This window comes from Lepidochelys kempii, chromosome 2 (assembly GCF_965140285.1).
Source record: "Lepidochelys kempii isolate rLepKem1 chromosome 2, rLepKem1.hap1, whole genome shotgun sequence".
NCBI lineage: Eukaryota > Metazoa > Chordata > Testudines > Cheloniidae > Lepidochelys > Lepidochelys kempii.
The window spans coordinates 2,342,021-2,359,805 of NC_136381.1; the positions used below are offsets into that span (position 1 = coordinate 2,342,021).

At 52.4% G+C, this 17,785-nt stretch overlaps 1 protein-coding gene across 6 annotated transcripts in view; it reads left to right on the top strand.

Moving 5' to 3' along the window:
• Positions 1 to 17,785, top strand: part of LOC140906250 (casein kinase II subunit alpha) — a 66,093-nt gene that overhangs the window by 34,497 nt on the left and 13,811 nt on the right. For 4 of the 6 annotated variants that reach the window (XM_073329850.2, XM_073329854.2, XM_073329852.2 and 1 more), the window contains 5 exons: positions 1,427 to 1,562; positions 6,593 to 6,704; positions 7,927 to 8,028; positions 9,808 to 9,858; positions 13,963 to 14,022. In XM_073329850.2, coding sequence (XP_073185951.1) covers positions 1,462 to 1,562; positions 6,593 to 6,704; positions 7,927 to 8,028; positions 9,808 to 9,858; positions 13,963 to 14,022 — 426 coding nt within the window. In that variant the 5' untranslated portion in view covers positions 1,427 to 1,461. The remainder of the gene's footprint in view (positions 1 to 1,426; positions 1,563 to 6,592; positions 6,705 to 7,926; positions 8,029 to 9,807; positions 9,859 to 13,962; positions 14,023 to 17,785) is intronic. The other 2 variants (XM_073329856.2, XM_073329855.2) reach the window with 1 other exon arrangement.

Here is a 17,785-nt window from a genome sequence, read left to right on the forward strand (position 1 = left end):
ACTGTAGTTTCCTTGGTCACTGTATCCCTGTTTATAGATGTTTCCATTTTATGCAATTTCAGTAGGGGCTGTGAGCTCCTGGCAACTTGCCAGTGGAGTCCCTAGTATGGCAAAGTTTGGGTACCCCACTCTGTTAGATTCTGGTGACTCTCTGAGTCCATTTGTGAGTTCTGAAAGAATATTACCTGTCGTCCCTACTAATTGCCCAGAGCTATGGTTCTGCCCCTTTCAGGGTCATGATGGTTACTGTGTTTCACTGAAGCCCCTTGTTTCTGGGTCTTGAGCCAGTGGACACCTTAATTATTCCTGGTCGTGCTGGATGTTCAGCACACAGGTGCAGTGTACGGAGGATGCATTTAAACCAGATGTGACCTGGCTCAGCAGGCCTGGGGAGAGTCAAGGAACTGCTCGCCCTGACCCTGAGGAAAGAGTGTGGTTACCTGCCCTGAGGCCATTCTTGCTTTTCTTCCTGTCCAGAGAAGGGACCAGTTACCATATGATGCCTGAGCAGGAAGGTAGGCTCCTTGATGGAGGATCACTCAAACTAATCAGAGTGAGGAGATATGAGAATTTGTCAGCCAGTACGTCATTTGGGTTGCTGTGGCTGTAATGGAGCATTATGTGGGGTTCGTCTCTGCAGGCTGTCCTCCTGACAGACAGGGTGGATAGCTGTGACCTGCTGTACTTTAGGCTCAGAAGATGTGGCCTTTGCCAGTAGTGCTCTGGGTTGGGTGGTTTGGGAGCTGCCCTGACGTAAACCCTCCAGTCTTGAGACAGATCTGAGTGTTGCCTCTGCTTGTGGTCTATATCCTGGTTCGGTACTGACAGCTAGAAAAAGGAAGAGCCTAGAAAAAGCTTTCTCCTTTGGGGAAGCAGCTTTCCAGACGGCAGCTAACTGGTTCAGTGAGGATTTGGTGGCGCTTGTTCTTAATTGCTGTGGAGCTCTTGAAACTGGAGACCCGTGGAGGGAGGTTTGTGCTGTTCACTTAATTGGCCCCCTGGGTGGATAGTGAGTGTGCTTGGGACAGGGGGGAGGGAGCGTGTGTGCTGCCAGAGGCTAAAAGGGCTGTCAGTTCTGCACACCCGAGGTCTTGTCACCGGGAGGAGGCCAGAATCTGGCCAGCAGTGGGAGTGTGGGCTTCCTTCGTTCTCTTGCACACATGCTGCAGTGCTGCTGACCTGAGCGGGTGATGTTTCAGGGGGGTGAGAGGCCGGTTCTTCCCAGTGCTGGAGCAGAAGTAGAGCACAGTGCCACTGGCAGCTGGGTACGTGTCTAGCCTCTGGCCTGGAAATACAAGCCACTGCCAGTTCTGTGTGATGTCCTTTTTCCATAGACCCCTTCCTGTTCATGCATGCTTATCCTCCTCTTTCCTTATGCTGGTGAGTTTGATTCTCATTCCAATTGGTTTGTATTTATATTTTTTAGGGTGATTGAGGTGCTGACCCTCTGTCTGTGGAAGCATGTCGGGCCCAGTGCCGAGTCGAGCAAGGGTCTATGCGGATGTGAACACTCAGAGACCCCGCGAGTACTGGGACTACGAGTCACACGTCGTGGAATGGGGGTATGACTGGTGTCAAGGGAATCCCCAGGGACTTCTTGAGCCATGTGCTCAAAACTTATTTACCAGATTACTTGCGAACTGGCTTGTGGTATTTCTAGGTTTCTTAACACCATAATATCAATGGCCCATATTTTCAAATGGGGCCTAAAGTTAGGCTTCTGAGATATATATTTAAGTACCTTAATAATAATGATACCTAGCTCTTACCTAGCACTTTTCATCACTAGATCTCAAAGCACTTTAGAAAGGAGGAATCGTGTATTGTTATTATCCCCAATTTACAGATGGGGAAACTGAGGCACAGAGAAAGGCTTTGGCTTGCCGAAGTAGCAAGCAAGTGGCAAAGCAGGGTGAAGAACCCAGGTCTCCAGAGTCCTGGTCCAGTGTACACTCTACTAGGTCACACTGCCTAGTGGATAGAACACTAGCAATAAGTGGCTTAACTTTTAGAGGTGCTGAGCACCTGCCATTCGAAGTCCCCAGCACCTCTGAAAATTCAGCCATTTTCATTTTGGTGTCCAGCTTTAAGCACCGTGCATTTGCAAACACTGGCCCAAGTGCCTAATGCTGTGATTAGGATTTGCAGAGCATAGTCAATAGGGGGAGTTACTGAGGATTCTGGCTTTGGTAGGTTTTTATAATTTAAAAGAAGATTAAAATCAAGTTATAGTAACAAATTTTGAAGCCCCTATTGCTCTGAGCTGGTCTCTTCAGCTCTGTCTGCGCTTTGGATACTTTCTCATCATTGCTAACACCTGTGGAGCTGGACTGTCTGTTAGCTTTATGTATAGATAGGCATCCGGTGGCTTCTCTCATTTTCAGCACTGTAAGCGTGCGGGACTCACCCCAGGGGCACCACCTGCTGGTGTCCTGGGAATTAGCTCTACTTCCAGCTTTGAAGTGCCCTCTGCAGGCCGGTGTCCCGCTTATGCCGGGCCCCCGTGTCCCTCCCAGACCCGGTGCCCCTTGTACACCAGGGTGCTGCCCCCTGGCAGTAACCCCTCACTTGCAGGGTCTCCCCTCCCCGGGGAACCCCTACCCCCTATCTCTACCTCACCTCAGTCGTAGGCTCCTGCCAGTTATCAGCTAGCCCCCACGCCCTGGGGCAGACTGCAGCGTAAGCCACTCATCACAGGCAAGGTTGGGTTTGGACCTGCTGCCTCGGTCTGACCTTGGGCTGTCCCCTGCAACCCCAGTACCTGTGGGCCTAATGCTAGGCCGCAGCCTGGGGCTTTCCTGACTGGAGCTCCCCAGCTCCTCAGGCCCTTCCCCAGCCCTGCTCCAGTCTAGGTACTCTGCTTAGGTCCCTGCAGCCAGGTCCCTCCCCCTCAGAAGCTAGGGAGAGTCTCCTGAGCTTCAGCCCAGCAGCCCCTTTATAGGGTCAGCGGAGTCTGTTTGGGGCGTGGGCACAGCTGAGCCTGCCTCCCAATCAGCCCAGCCTAAGGCTCCCAGCCCCGGCCCTCTCCCAGGGCTCTTTTGAGCCCTTCCAGGCAGGAGTGGGTGGCCACCCCGTTACAAGCACCAAGTCCTGTCACTCCACTCAGAGCAGATCTAAATGACACAGCACTGAAAATGCTCTTGGTAGCCAGCAATGCCCCTATAGCAGGGTTCCCAGGGCTCCTAGCATCAGTGGAGCTGGTGGTAAGCTTGAAAAATGACCCTCGTCTGGAGAGTCTGGAGAGATAAGCTATTACCAGCAGGACAGTGGGGTGGGAGGAGGTATTGTTTCATATTCTCTGTGTATATATAAAGTCTGCTGCAGTTTCCACGGTATGCATCCGATGAAGTGAGCTGTAGCTCACGAAAGCTCATGCTCAAATAAATTGGTTAGTCTCCAAGGTGCCACAAGTACTCCTTTTCTTTTTGCGAATACAGACTAACACGGCTGTTACTCTGAAACTTAGCCACTCTTGTGAGTGGCTGGTTTGGAGTATGGGAATTCTCACCGCTGGGGAAGTGGGCTGCTCTTTGAGTGCTAATGACTATAGGTAAATCTGTAAAATAAGTTTTAGCTTTTAACTTAAACTTCATGTGAGCTAGTACCAGGCCTGCTCTGCTGTGCTGGGACTGGCAACAGTCAGTGCTAACTGCAGTGTTGGGTTTGTTCTGTCCACTGGGAACGGGACTGAGATATACCGCACTCCCCGCCCCGTTTCATATGCCGGCCGCTGAACAGCCTGGACTGGGACCAGTGACCTGGAGAGGAAAGGTTCCTTGTCCAATTCCTAAGCTCCTGAGCCAGCCAGCCCCCGGGGAGCGTAATCCAAAACCTCGCGTCTCTCCAGTGACAATAATTCTACGTCCTTCCTTGGCAGCTTGTTCTGCCACTCAGACTGTTCCTAGAATGAACCTTTTCCTAGTACTGACCTGGACCTTCCCTGTGCTTGTTTCCCATTGAACAAGAACTGATCCCTGCTGTCTCTCACACACAACCCACTATGTTTCCTTCATTTGCTGAGCCTGACATGGTTGGTTTGTGTGTCCATGCTGTCCACTTGTCTCCCCGTGTTTTACTCTGTTGAGAGATCAGTTCCTTTTATTGACTCTGGTAATTTGCAATGTATGAAGTCAAACTCTCTGCCTCTTGTTCCTTTTCTTTCCCCATCTTGTTTACTCTTATCAGATCTTTGGAGGCTTTATGCGTTTCCTCCCTGACTTACCAGAAATAATTGCCAATGCTTTGCTAGTTCCTTTAGTCCTCTCAGGTGAATTTCATGAAGCCCTGATGATTTAGCTTAAATGCAGGTTCTCTGGGTGGTATTTATCCTATTATTTCCTGATTCCCCCTTGTTAAGATTATTTTTACAGTGCTCCACACGTGCATGACCCTTTATAGATCAATAGAAATGGACAGGTCCCTGCACAGAGGAGGGCAGCATTGCATTGCAAGTACTATGTAAATCTTTGCCCTCCTTTAGTGCCTTCCATCGGTCGATGTTGGAGTTTGGAATGAATTAATCCTCACAGCCCACAACTGTCCATTTGTAGATGGCAAAACTGAGGCACAAAGAGGGGACGTATTGCTCAGGGCTACTCAGTAGCTGGGGGGCGGAGCTGGCAATAGACTCAAGGAGCCCTGACTCCATCTGCTTCTCAAAGGGAAGAGTGCCAAGTTTTTGAATTGCCAAAACCATCTTCTTCAGCATGGAAGTGTTTACCCTCAGGGTTCTGGGTAGCTGCATTCTTCCAGCAATAATCTGCGCACACACTTGTGAACTTACACTCTGTTAAGCAGCTGTGTCACGGAGTCACCAGGCGATGCTCTGGAACTGCTCCCTACGAAGCCAGTCAGGACTCTGGGGGAGCCTCCTCTCTGTGAGCAGACTGTCTCCAGGGCAAGAAGCTTACACAGCTTCGACCTTCCTGGGCTTGACCTCAGAGCATTCAGCATCCCCTTCTCACACTGTGCGCTTCCCGCAGCGAGTCTGCACAGATGGGGCTCCTGGGGAAGCCAGTGGGTCCTGCACCCCAACTCTGCAGTCAGACATGACTCTCAGCCAGCCAGTAAAACAGAAGGTTTATTAGACGACAGGAACATGGTCTAACACAGAGCTTGTAGGTACAGAGACCAGGACCCCACAGTCAGGTCCATCTTGGGGCGGTGGGGCAGCGGCAGGGAGGCCAGATGCCCGTCTGGGCTTCCCTGCAATTCCCCAGCCACTCCAAACTGACTCACTCTCCAGCCCTTCCTCCTCTGGGCTTTGTCCCTTTCCCGGGCCAGGAGGTCACCGGATTCCTTTGTTCTCCAACACCTTTAGGTTTCAGACTAACAGCCGTGTTAGTCTGTATTCGCAAAAAGAAAAGGAGTACTTGTGGCACCTTAGAGACTAACCAATTTATTAGAGCATAAGCTTTCGTGAGCTACAGCTCACTTCATCAGATGCATATCGTGGAAACTGCAGCAGACTTTATATATACACAGAGAATATGAAACAATACCTCCTCCCACCCCACTGTCCTGCTGGTAATAGCTTATCTAAAGTGATCATCAGGTGGGCCATTTCCAGCACAAATCCAGGTTTTCTCACCCTCCACCCCCCCACACAAATTCACTCTCCTGCTGGTGATAGCCCATCCAAAGTGACAACTCTTTACACAATGTGCATGACAATCAAGTTGGGCTATTTCCTGCACAAATCCAGGTTTTCTCACATCCCCCCCACCCCCATACACACACAAACTCACTCTCCTGCTGGTAATAGCTCATCCAAACTGACCACTCTTCAAGTTTAAATCCAAGTTAAACGAGAACATCTGGGGGGGGTAGGAAAAAACAAGAGGAAACAGGCTACCTTGCATAATGACTTAGCCACTCCCAGTCTCTATTTAAGCCTAAATTAATAGTATCCAATTTGCAAATGAATTCCAATTCAGCAGTTTCTCGCTGGAGTCTGGATTTGAAGTTTTTTTGTTTTAAGATAACGACCTTCATGTCTGTGATTGCGTGACCAGAGAGATTGAAGTGTTCTCCGACTGGTTTATGAATGTTATAATTCTTGACATCTGATTTGTCACCTTTAGCTATCACCTTGCAGCGGGGAAGAGTCCAGGCCATCAGTTGCCAGGAGACAGAGTGTCGGCCATTTATGTACACTGGCCCTTTGCTCTGCAACAATTACACCCCCTTATCCCACCCCCTAGAGACTTAAGAAATGCATAGGGGAAACTGAGGCACCCCTACAGTATTCAGAGGAAACATTAAGAACAGTCCCACTTCGTCACAAGCTGTTGTGTCCCATCCCAGAGAAGGTTGTATTTCAGTGGGTGAGTGAAGTGTTCTCTGTTAGTATCTAATCATAAAGCCCTCTGAGTCCTTTTGAGGTACACAAGAGAGCAGTATTCCTTTGCAATGGCAGCTGCTTTTCACCAGGTCTAGGATTTGTGGGTACATTTGTGAAGCCCTATATGCTATAGAACAGCTCCCAGTTCTCTTGCCCTCACCAGAATCTTTGGGAGAACTGCTCTCTGAAAATGACCCAGTGTTTGGTTCTGACCTGGGTTCTCCTCCTTCATCTTCTCTTTTTGTACAGCAACCAAGATGACTACCAGCTTGTGCGGAAACTTGGCCGTGGCAAATACAGTGAAGTCTTTGAAGCCATCAACATCACGAACAATGAAAAAGTTGTGGTGAAAATCCTTAAGGTGGGTATGTTGGGCAGGGGGCCTTGAACCCCATCCTGTTCCCCACCTGGTGCTTCTTGTTCACCCTTTCCCTGTGTATTTGAGGTCTGTGCTATTGATCTTTGGGTGATGGATCCTTTGCTGAGGAAGGCTGTAGTTATGAGACAGGAAGGGAGAACTTTTCTTTGTCTGTCCTGTCCTCCTCTCTCTACCCGCAGCTCAGAGAGCTGATGTGATGAAGAGTCCATGGGAGAGGCAGGAAGATCAGCGCACATTCCCCGGTGACTGAAGGGAAATTCTGTGCTCCTCCTCATATTTAAACCCCACATGTGCCCTCTTTGCCTCTCTTCTCCACCATCCACTTACCTGGCACTCACTGACATAGCTTCTGAGGTTGGGCGGGGTGTCTATTAACATGTGCCAGTCTCTGCCCCACTTGGAGGTGCTACGGGACACACACACTCACTCTCACTCACTCCCAGATGCACCAGGCCTTGTTGTTGCTGTGATCTAAAACTAAAGTAGCAGCAGAGGTTGGCCATGACTAGAGCAGGGTTCAAAGAAGAACGAGGTGAGCTCAGGGAGGGCAGGGCCGTCAATGGCTGTTAGCCAGGATGGGCAGGGATGGTGTCCCTGGCCTCTGTTTGCCAGAAGCTGGGAATGAGCGACAGGGGAGGGATCACTGGAGGATTCCCTGTTCTGTCCATTCCCTCTGGGGCCCCTGGCCCTGGCACCTTTGGTCTGACCCAGTATGGCCGTTCTTATGTTCTTATGATATACTTGGCCGAAACGTCTGCTCCCCTCCCCCGAGATGGCTGCATCTCAGTGGTGCTGTGTGTGGAGTTCATGAATGCTGTGGCGGGTGAGCACTGAGGCTCCTCAGTTGCCATCTCAGTACGTCACAGCAGCCCTGACAATCCAGGACTAAATTCACAAGCTGAGACCAGTGCAGCTACCCACCGCCCAGAGGAGAAACAGTAACTGTGTCCTCACTCCCAGGACGATGAAACCTGATTGCAGCTCATTGTTTCAATGGCTCCACACCACACACAATGTGTTACGGCAGCTCCCTTCTCCGTGGGGAGGAGTGCAGACTGAACAGCACTTCAGAGACTGGATGGGGTCTGCTGTCTTCAGCCCATATCCTCCATGTAGGTTTTCCCTGCTGTCTACCCAAGTCATTGTGGCAAACAGGTCCAGTGAGGTCTGTCTGGTGGTAACCCTCTTATTTTCTCTTTTGTAGCCAGTAAAAAAGAAGAAAATCAAGCGTGAGATTAAGATCCTGGAGAATCTCCGAGGAGGCCCCAATATTATCAGTCTGCTAGATATAGTCAAAGACCCCGTGGTAAGGAGCATGGGCTGGAAGGGAAGGGGTTGAAGATGAGAAGGAATCCTAGTGGCCTAGTCTGCGGTGACAAATGCCGGCCGTGGTTTCACCCAGTGATTCCTACATCAAGCCCAGTGACTTGTGGCTGAGCTGGAACATGTTTCTTGGCCTTGTGGCAGCAGCATACCTCCCATACAGGGAGTTATGGGCAGGGAGAGCTGTCAGGGCCATATGTTCAGCCCTCTAGTCATGGGTGGTGGGGGAAGACTCTTCCACTGCTGCAGTGATCCCTCTGGCTGTTTCAGGAGCCTTGGGGGTAACAGGTGGGGCCTCTGTGCAGCCCTCTAGCACCCAGGTAAAGGAGGTTTTGTGTCCGGGGGGGAGTGAGTATCCCCAGGTCACCTTATATTAGCTGAGATGTTTACCCTTTGGAGCATCTGCTCTCTTGCCCCATTTTGTGGGTCTCTGGTGGGCGACTCTGCCTTGCCCACTAACCTGCAGGTCAATAACAAGCTGATTTTGAAGGTGCCCCCTTGGGAGCCCTTCTAGTTTGTTAACGGGCAAGTGAGGCTGCAGGATACTGCACCCCAGTGCTTCTGTCTGTGCTTTAGGTGGCACTTCCCACGCTTGGCATGGGCTGCGCTGACGGCTTCGCGGGGGATGGCGGAGAAACAGGCCTGTTCAGGCTCTGGCTCTGGATGGTTCTATAGACGGGCTGGTTGTCTTGAACTGGACACTTGCTCCTGGACTGACACCTTTAATGTAGCACGTTACAATAAGGGAACAGATGTGATCTTTGTAGCATGGCATGCTCTTGCTGACCCCTTGCAAAGAGGGGTTCGTGTTGGAAGCACTGGCTGGGCTTAAAGTGAGGTTACGATCAGAAAAGTGACAACAGAATAACTGTTCACTTCTTATGCCCCATGGCAGCCTCCTTTGTCTGTCACACCTGCCTCTGGTACTGGCCAAAGGAGCATTTACTCCCCCCGTCCCCACCGAGCCAGGGCAACTCTGGGAGTCAGCAGGGTTCCATTCTGCCCTGTGCGTCAACAGCAGACTTGCCAGCTCGGTTCCTGCTGCAGGCGCCTTAGTCCCAGTGGTGATGTGGGAAACAGGAGGAGTCTGGCTGGCGTTGGAGAGTCGAAGGGAAATGTGTGCTTCTGGCAACCAAACAGTTGTTTTTTCATGTGAAAGCTGAGCATGCAGGATCTGGAAGCTGCCAAAAGAGGGCAAAGCTGGGAGTCACCAGGTGGCGTCTCGGAGCAGAGCTGTACACTGACCGCAGCAGTGCTGGTGGGCACCGCTGGGATAAATCAGACCTCAGTTGGATGCAGCGTTTTCCTTCATGCCTGCCCTAAACTGCTTTGTAGTATTGCTGTTAAGTACTTGCTGCATCTCACCCCAGAGGTGGCTGCATTTCATTGGCTGGTGAAGTGATTAATATCTATGTGTGCATGTGCGTTTTTGTGTTATGGTGTGTGGAATACCTTAACGCTGGGCACTAGACACACAACTGGAGATGATCCTGGCGCAGGTGGCTTTCCAGTCCAGTTCTCTAGTGTAGCTGTGTGCAGTGTAACGCTGCGCGTGAAGCTCCTCAGGACCCTTTGAGAGGGAGAGCACTACTGAGATGGGAGCACACTGTGGCTAGTGAAGGGCTCTGGGCCCTAAACAGGGCAAGAGACCTGCTTCTTGTATCTGCCTTGCTAAACCCCTGGCTGGCTCTGTTGTCTGTGTGCAGGACTAAACCACTTTCTTTTCTTTCTCTGCCTTGGAATGGCTGGTGCTGCCTCACAGTCTCGCACGCCTGCCCTGGTCTTTGAACATGTCAACAACACAGACTTCAAGGTAAGTGACCTCCAGCCACTTGCAGATGTTCCCTGTAATATCAGGTCATGCTCGGATTCCTGCCCAGTACATAACTTCTGTGCCCAGCCCCTCATTGCCTCATGCAGGGGAGGGGAAGGCCTCGAGCGGGCCTCTGCTTCCGAGCCCAACAAGGCCACAGAAATGGTTACTGTCACCCTTCAGTGCAGGTGGGTTGAGAAATGCTGACTCTGTGACCTGGAGTCATCACCGACCCCCTCAGGGATGTGCTCTTGCTGTTGACTGAAGGGGCTTAAAATCTGGGGGAGGAACCCAGGAGCTTGATGCATGGGATAGGAATTGCTGCACTGGATTGATCTTGCTGGTATCCCTCCAGCTCTGTTACACTGTTCAGAGGGGTAGCCTACCTCTGCCCTGTGTCCTGTCTCTGGCAGGGGCCTGTATGTGATGCTTTGAGGAAGCTGACAGGCACCTAATGCAGTTGGCCAAATGAGCATTATTTTATTCGGACCCGGGGACAAGGCCTCCAACGGGTTCAAAATGGAAAAACAAGTGTGTCTGACCAGAGGGTGGGACTAGATGACCACCTGAGGTCTCTTCCAGTCATAATCGTCTATGATTCTATTATTAGTATGTGTTGTGAGAGTGACGTAGTGGTTAGGCCCCTCTCTGTCCCCATTGGTGTTATTTTCAGTGGGAAGTGTCCTTTAACCCCAGTGTCTCCTTGATGTTACAGTCAGACCCCCTCTCTTTAGATAGAGGCGGTTAGGGACTATTTAGAAAAGCTGGACGTGCACAAGTCCATGGGGCCGGACGAGTTGCATCCGAGAGTGCTGAAGGAATTGGCGGCTGTGATTGCAGAGCCACTGGCCATTATCTTTGAAAACTCGTGGCGAACCGGGGAAGTCCCGGATGACTGGAAAAAGGCTAATGTAGTGCCAATCTTTAAAAAAGGGAAGAAGGAAGATCCTGGGAACTACAGGCCAGTCAGCCTCACCTCAGTCCCTGGAAAAATCATGGAGCAGGTCCTCAAAGAATCAATCCTGAAGCACTTGCATGAGAGGAAAGTGATCAGGAACAGCCAGCATGGATTCACCAAGGGAAGGTCATGCCTGACTAATCTAATCGCCTTTTATGATGAGATTACTGGTTCTGTGGATGAAGGGAAAGCAGTGGATGTATTGTTTCTTGACTTTAGCAAAGCTTTTGACACGGTCTCCCATAGTATTCTTGTCAGCAAGTTAAGGAAGTATGGGCTGGATGAATGCACTATAAGGTGGGTAGAAAGCTGGCTAGATTGTCGGGCTCAACGGGTAGTGATCAATGGCTCCATGTCTAGTTGGCAGCCGGTGTCAAGTGGAGTGCCCCAAGGGTCGGTCCTGGGGCCGGTTTTATTCAATATCTTCATAAATGATCTGGAGGATGGTGTGGATTGCACTCTCAGCAAATTTGCGGATGATACTAAACTGGGAGGAGTGGTAGATACGCTGGAGGGGAGGGATAGGATACAGAAGGACCTAGACCAATTGGAAGATTGGGCCAAAAGGAATCTGATGAGGTTCAATAAGGATAAGTGCAGGGTCCTGCACTTAGGACGGAAGAACCCAATGCACAGCTACAGACTAGGGACCGAATGGCTAGGCAGCAGTTCTGCGGAAAAGGACCTAGGGGTGACAGTGGACGAGAAGCTGGATATGAGTCAGCAGTGTGCCCTTGTTGCCAAGAAGGCCAATGGCATTTTGGGATGTATAAGTAGGGGCATAGCGAGCAGATCGAGGGACGTGATCGTTCCCCTCTATTCGACATTGGTGAGGCCTCATCTGGAGTACTGTGTCCAGTTTTGGGCCCCACACTTCAAGAAGGATGTGGATAAATTGGAGAGAGTCCAGCGAAGGGCAACAAAAATGATTAGGGGACTGGAACACATGAGTTATGAGGAGAGGCTGAGGGAGCTGGGATTGTTTAGCCTGCAGAAGAGAAGAATGAGGGGGGATTTGATAGCTGCTTTCAACTACCTGAAAGGGGGTTCCAAAGAGGATGGCTCTAGACTGTTCTCAATGGTAGCAGATGACAGAACAAGGAGTAATGGTCTCAAGTTGCAGTGGGGGAGGTTTAGATTGGATATTAGGAAAAACTTTTTCACTAGGAGGGTGGTGAAACACTGGAATGCGTTACCTAGGGAGGTGGTAGAATCTCCTTCCTTAGAGGTTTTTAAGGTCAGGCTTGACAAAGCCCTGGCTGGGATGATTTAACTGGGAATTGGTCCTGCTTTGAGCAGGGGGTTGGACTAGATGACCTTCTGGGGTCCCTTCCAACCCTGATATTCTATGATTCTATGATTCTTTCCTGTGTGCCAAGGGGCTCATCTCTGACCTGTCTCAGACAGGTGCCATCTGCCCTCTGTGGGTTGTTTCAGCACAGTCGTGCATTCTTTTTCCATCCTGGTTCTTCTACCTCAGGGGTTCTCAAACTGTGAGTCGGGACGCCAAAGTGGGTCACGACCCCATTTTAATGGGGTTGCCAAGGCTGACGTTAGACTTGCTGGGGTCCAGGGCCCAAGCCCCACTGCCCAGGGCTGAAGCCGAAGCTTGAGCCCCACTGCCCAGGGCTAAGGTTACATGCTCCCCGCCCAAGGCAGAAGCCCTTGGGCTTCAGCTTTGCCCCCCATCCCCCATGGGCTTTGGTCCCCCCTCCTGGGGTCGTGTAGTAATTTTTGTTGTCAGAAGGGGGTCATGGTGCAGGGCAGTTTGAGAAGTGATGTTCTCACTCCATCCTCAGTGCCAGGATCTAGTAGGACCAAGTTTTCCCTGTTCCTAGGCCTAGGACAGGAGCATCTTGGGCCATCTGCTCTACCTCCATTTCACGATCTGGGAGTAGTGGAGTGCGGATGAAGGCATCCATGGAATGTGAGGTTGACCAGTTTGTGGGTTCAGTTCCTCTTCTGTTGGTATTGATGAGGGGTCTCAAACATGTGGGCTGCATGTGGCCTGCAGAGTTATTTCCTGCGGCCCGCCATATGCGCAACTCTACTGGCAGCCAAGCTCCCCCCCAACCCAACCCCCTGAGTGCACCGCGTCCCCGCTCCTCTGCCTACTTCCCAGCATTTCCTGCAGCCAAACAGCTGTTTGGCATTGTTTAGGACTTTTCAGGAGGTGGGGAGGAGCGGGGACGCAGCACACTTGGGGAGGAGGCAGAGAAGAGGCGGGGCTGGGGCCGGGATTTGGGGAAGGGGTTGGAGTTGGGGCGGGGACTTTGGGGAAGGAGTTGGAAGAAGCGGGGCAGGGGCGGGGCCTCATGGACTAGACAAGCAGTCTGAGGTATGAAGTTCAGCATGTATGATTCTTTGCTGTGCGTAGTTGGGAAGAATGTTTGTTAAAAGTGGCAGTGTATTTTGTATGGATAGTTACTTTTAAAAGTTCCTGCCATTACAGCGATGTTGATAGACTGTTAGTGTGGATCATCATCAGTGTTACTGACCGCATAAGGAATAGTTACAGGTGTTTATATTTTATTAAAACCCCTCTTCGCATTACAGTTTTTAAAAAGTTAATACATTGACTTTTAATAGCACGCTATATTACTCTTCATTGTTTTCATTTTTGACTATACTTTTGTATCGTTGTATGAAAAGGTTTCAGTGATGAGGCCCTCAGGCCAATGTACTAGTCCTCATGTGGCCCTTGTGTTGATTTGAGTTTGAGATCCCTGGTATTGATCATTCCTGGTTGTAACAGTTGGGGCACGAAGCAGGCCCTGTGGGCTGTGCACTAGAGACCTACCAGGGTGAGGGTTACCATCTTAAGAGCCCAGAATGGCCTGAGTCCGGACCCAGTCCTTCGAGATTGCTTCTCTCCCTGGGCCCCATCCAGGAGCATTCCCAGTTGGTTGGCCAGGCCTGGAGTTTCAGGGCCTGAGGTCTGGGCATGAAAGTTCTCCTCTGTGTGTGCAATTCCTGCGGTTGTGCAGGGGGCTAGCGAGCCCCTGACTTGCTACGTGGTGTGCAGTGGTGCTGTCATGCCAATAGACGTGCATGTCACTGCCCCAGAGCTCTTACAGGAGACGACAAGATGCTGTGCACAAGCGTGGGGGCGTTTCAGTAACTGCTCTCCCATTCCTTGCTTGCAGCAATTGTATCAGACACTATCTGACTTCGACATTCGATTCTACATGTATGAAATCCTAAAGGTGAGTGCCCCGAGACAGAGGAACTCCTGCAGCAGGGCAGGGACCTCGCCTATCTTCCTGGAGACGCACCCTAACTTCCTAAGGTGATGGGGGGTGCTCTATATCGGAAGTGATCTGGGGTGAGGTGCTACGTCTCCTCCCTGTAGTCAGAATGCAAAGGCAGGGAACAGCAGCCACTTAGCTGGTGCCTGCTAGCCACACATGATGGCTTCTTGAGCAGCAACACAAGGCGCTCACAGGTAAATCCCAGCCCGGGCAGATAAAGCAGGCTGTAGAGTTTGTTGGTGAGTGGGACTATGTCTCAGGATGTGGAGGTCCCAAAGTCACTGACTCGTTGAGGTCCTGTGACCCTGAGAAGCCATCCATCCTCCTTCCCCGCTTCAGGCCCAGTATCAGGGTTGGTGTTAGATGCAAGCAGCCAGCATGGGGCTTTCTAAGCTGACTGGCCAGTGTGAAGGGGGGGTGTCAGCGCTTTATCTAGGTGTCACCTGGTCCCGCATTGCCGCCATTGACTGGCTGGAATCCCGTTGCGCAGCTCCTTGGTCACAGGAGGCCCCTGTGAAGGGATATCTGAATGCGTGGGCTTGAGAAGCAAGAGAGAAATGAAACCTAGGTCTCACCCTTGGCACTGGGCTGGGCCAGTGAGAGTCTGGGACTGAGAATTGAACCAGGGAGTTTTGCACGGTGCTGCAGAGCACTAACCCCTGGGCCAAAGGTGTCCCGGAGTGTGGGGGAGTCCAGGCCCTGCACCCCTCTTCCTGGGATTCACTGAGACTCTCAGCCAGCCAGTAAAACAGAAGGTTTATTGGACAACAGGAACACAGTCCAAAACAGAGCTTGTGGGTATACCCTGGACCCCTCAGTCAAGTCCTTCTGGGGGAGCAGGGAGCTTAGACCCCAGCCCTGGGGTTCCCTGTGTTCCTCCACCCAGCCCCAAACTGAAACTAAACCCCCCCAGCAGGCTCCCTTCTGCAGCCTGTCTTCACATTCCTGGGCAGAGGTGTTACCTCCCCCTCCCCCTCCCGGCTCAGGTGACAGGCTCTCAGGTCTCCCATCCCCAGGGCACATTCCCAGGTCAACACTCCCCCCTCTCTGCTGCGTCACATCTCTCCCCCCTTTGAGACTGAACTGAGCGGGGTCACGCTGACCAGTGACCTAGGGAAGTTCGGGGCCCCCTCTCCGGGACAGCGCATCCGCTATCAGGTTGGCACTTCCCTTCACGTGGACCACGTCCATGTCGTAATCCTGCAGGAGCAGGCTCCATCTCAGGAGCTTGGCGTTGGCTCCTTACATCTGGTGCAGCCAGGTCAGGGGAGAGTGGTCGGTGTAGACGGTGAAGTGTCGCCCGAAGAGATAGGGCTCTAGTTTCTTGAGGGCCCACACCATGGCCAGGCACTCCTTCTCGATGGCTGCGTAGTGTTGCTCCCGGGGTAGCAACTTCTTGCTCAGGTACACGATGGGGTGTCTCTCCCCCTTTTCATCCTCCTGCATTAACACCTCCCCCAGTCCCGTGTCTGAGGCGTTGGTGAACACCACAAAGGGCTTGTCAAAGTCTGGGTTTGCCAGAACTGGGCCACTGACCAGAGCCTCCTTCAGCGCCCGGAAAGCCTCCTGGCACTGCTCGGTCCAGACCACCTTGTCTGGCTTCCCCTTCTTGCATAGCTCAGTGATGGGGGTGGCTATGGCGCTAAAGTGGGGCACAAATCTTCAGTAGTATCCTGCCGTCCCAATAAAGGCTTGGACCTGCTTTTTGGTGTGGGGAGCGGGCCAGTCTCTGATCACCTCCACCTTGGCTGGTTCCGGCTTTAGGCGGCCGCTCCCCACCCAATGGCCCAGGTAAGATACTTCAGCTATCCCCACCTTGCACTTCTCCGCTTTTACAGTCAGCCCAGCCCCCTGGAGTCGGTCCAGCACTTGTCTAACCTGGGACACGTGGTCCTCCCAGGTCTGGCTAAAGACACAGATGTCATCAATATACGCAACGGCAAAACTCTCCATCCCCCTCAGTAGCTGGTCCACTAGGCGCTGGAAGGTGGCCGGCGCTCCCTTGAGGCCGAAAGGCAGGGTCAGGAACTCCTAGAGCCCCAGAGGGGTGATAAAGGCCGATTTCAGCCGGGCATCTGCATCCAGCGGCACTTGCCAGTAGCCCTTTGTAAGGTCCATGGTGGTAAGGTACCAAGCTCCCCCCAGCTTGTCTAGGAGCTCGTCCAGCCTGGGCATGGGGTAGGCATCAGATACAGTGATGGCATTGAGCTTCCGATAGTCCACACAGAACCAGACTGACCCATCTTTTTTGGGGACCAGCACCACCGGCGAGGCCCAAGGGCTGGGTGATGTCTGGATCACCCCCAAAGCCAGCATGTCCTGGACCTCTCTTTCCAGGTCCTGAGCAGTTTTCCCTGTGACTCGGAAGGGGGAGCATCTTATCGGCGGGTGCGACCCTGTCAGCACCCGGTGGACAGTCAGATTAGTGCGTCCAGGCTGGTTGGAAAACAGCTGTCGGTAGGGATGCAGCACCCCCCTGACCTCAGCTTGCTGGGCAGGGGTTAGCTGATCCGAGAGGGGAATTGTTTCCAGGGGGGCACCAGCTCTGGTCCCAGGGAATAGATCTACTAAAGGGTCATCTCCCTGCTCCTCCCAATGTCCACACACAGCCAACACCACAGTCCCCCTGGCATAATATGGCTTCATCATATTCACATGGTACACGCGGCGGTGGTGCGCTCGGTTCGACAGCTCCACCACATAGTTTACCTCATTGAGCTGCTTGACGACCTTGAAAGGGCCCTCCCAGGCGGCCTGTAGTTTGTTCTTTGTCACGGGGATGAGAACCATCACCTGATCCCCGGTGGCGTAGGCAGGGTCCCACGCCATGCGGTCATACCAGACCTTCTGCTTCCTCTGGGCTCTGGCCAGATTCTCCCTGGCCAGGCCCATGAGTTCAGCCAGTCTCTCTCGGAAGATCAGGACATACTCCACCACTGACTCTCCATCGGGAGTGGCCTTCCCCTCCCACTCGTCTCTCATCAGGTCCAGGGGGCCCCTCACCCTCCTTCCATATAACAGTTCGAAAGGCGAAAATCCAGTAGATTCCTGGGGTACCTCCCTGTACACGAACAGCAGGTGCGGTAAGTACTTGTCCCAGTCCTGCGGGTGCTGGTTCATAAAGGTTTTCAGCATCATCTTTAGCGTCCCATTGAACCTCTCCACCAGCCCATTGGTCTGGGGGTGATACGCTGAGGCCCAGTCGTGCCGGACCCCACATTTCTCCCACAAGCACCGGAGCAGGGCCGACATGAAGTTGGAGCCTTGGTCTGTCAAGACTTTCTTAGGGAACCCCACTCGGCTGAAAATGGTCAGGAGCGCATCGGCCACGGTGTCTGCTTCAATGGAAGCTAAGGGCACTGCCTCAGGGTAGCGGGTGGCAAAATCTACCACCACCAGAATGTATTTCTTCCCCGACGGGGTCGTCCTGCTGAGAGGCCCCACGATGTCCATGGCCACCTTCTGGAAAGGCTCCTCTATGATGGGGAAAGGTCTCAAAGCCGCTTTCCCCTTGTCCCGGGCCTTCCCCACCCTCTGACAGGGGTCACAGGATCGGCAATACTGCCAGACCGTGGTAAAGACCCCGGGCCAGTAAAAGTTCTGTAGCAACCTCTGCCGGGTGCGCCGGATTCCCTGGTGCCCTGCGAGGGGGATGTCATGGGCCAGGGACAGGAGCTTGCGGCGATACTTCTGGGGGACCACCAGCTGCCTCCTGATC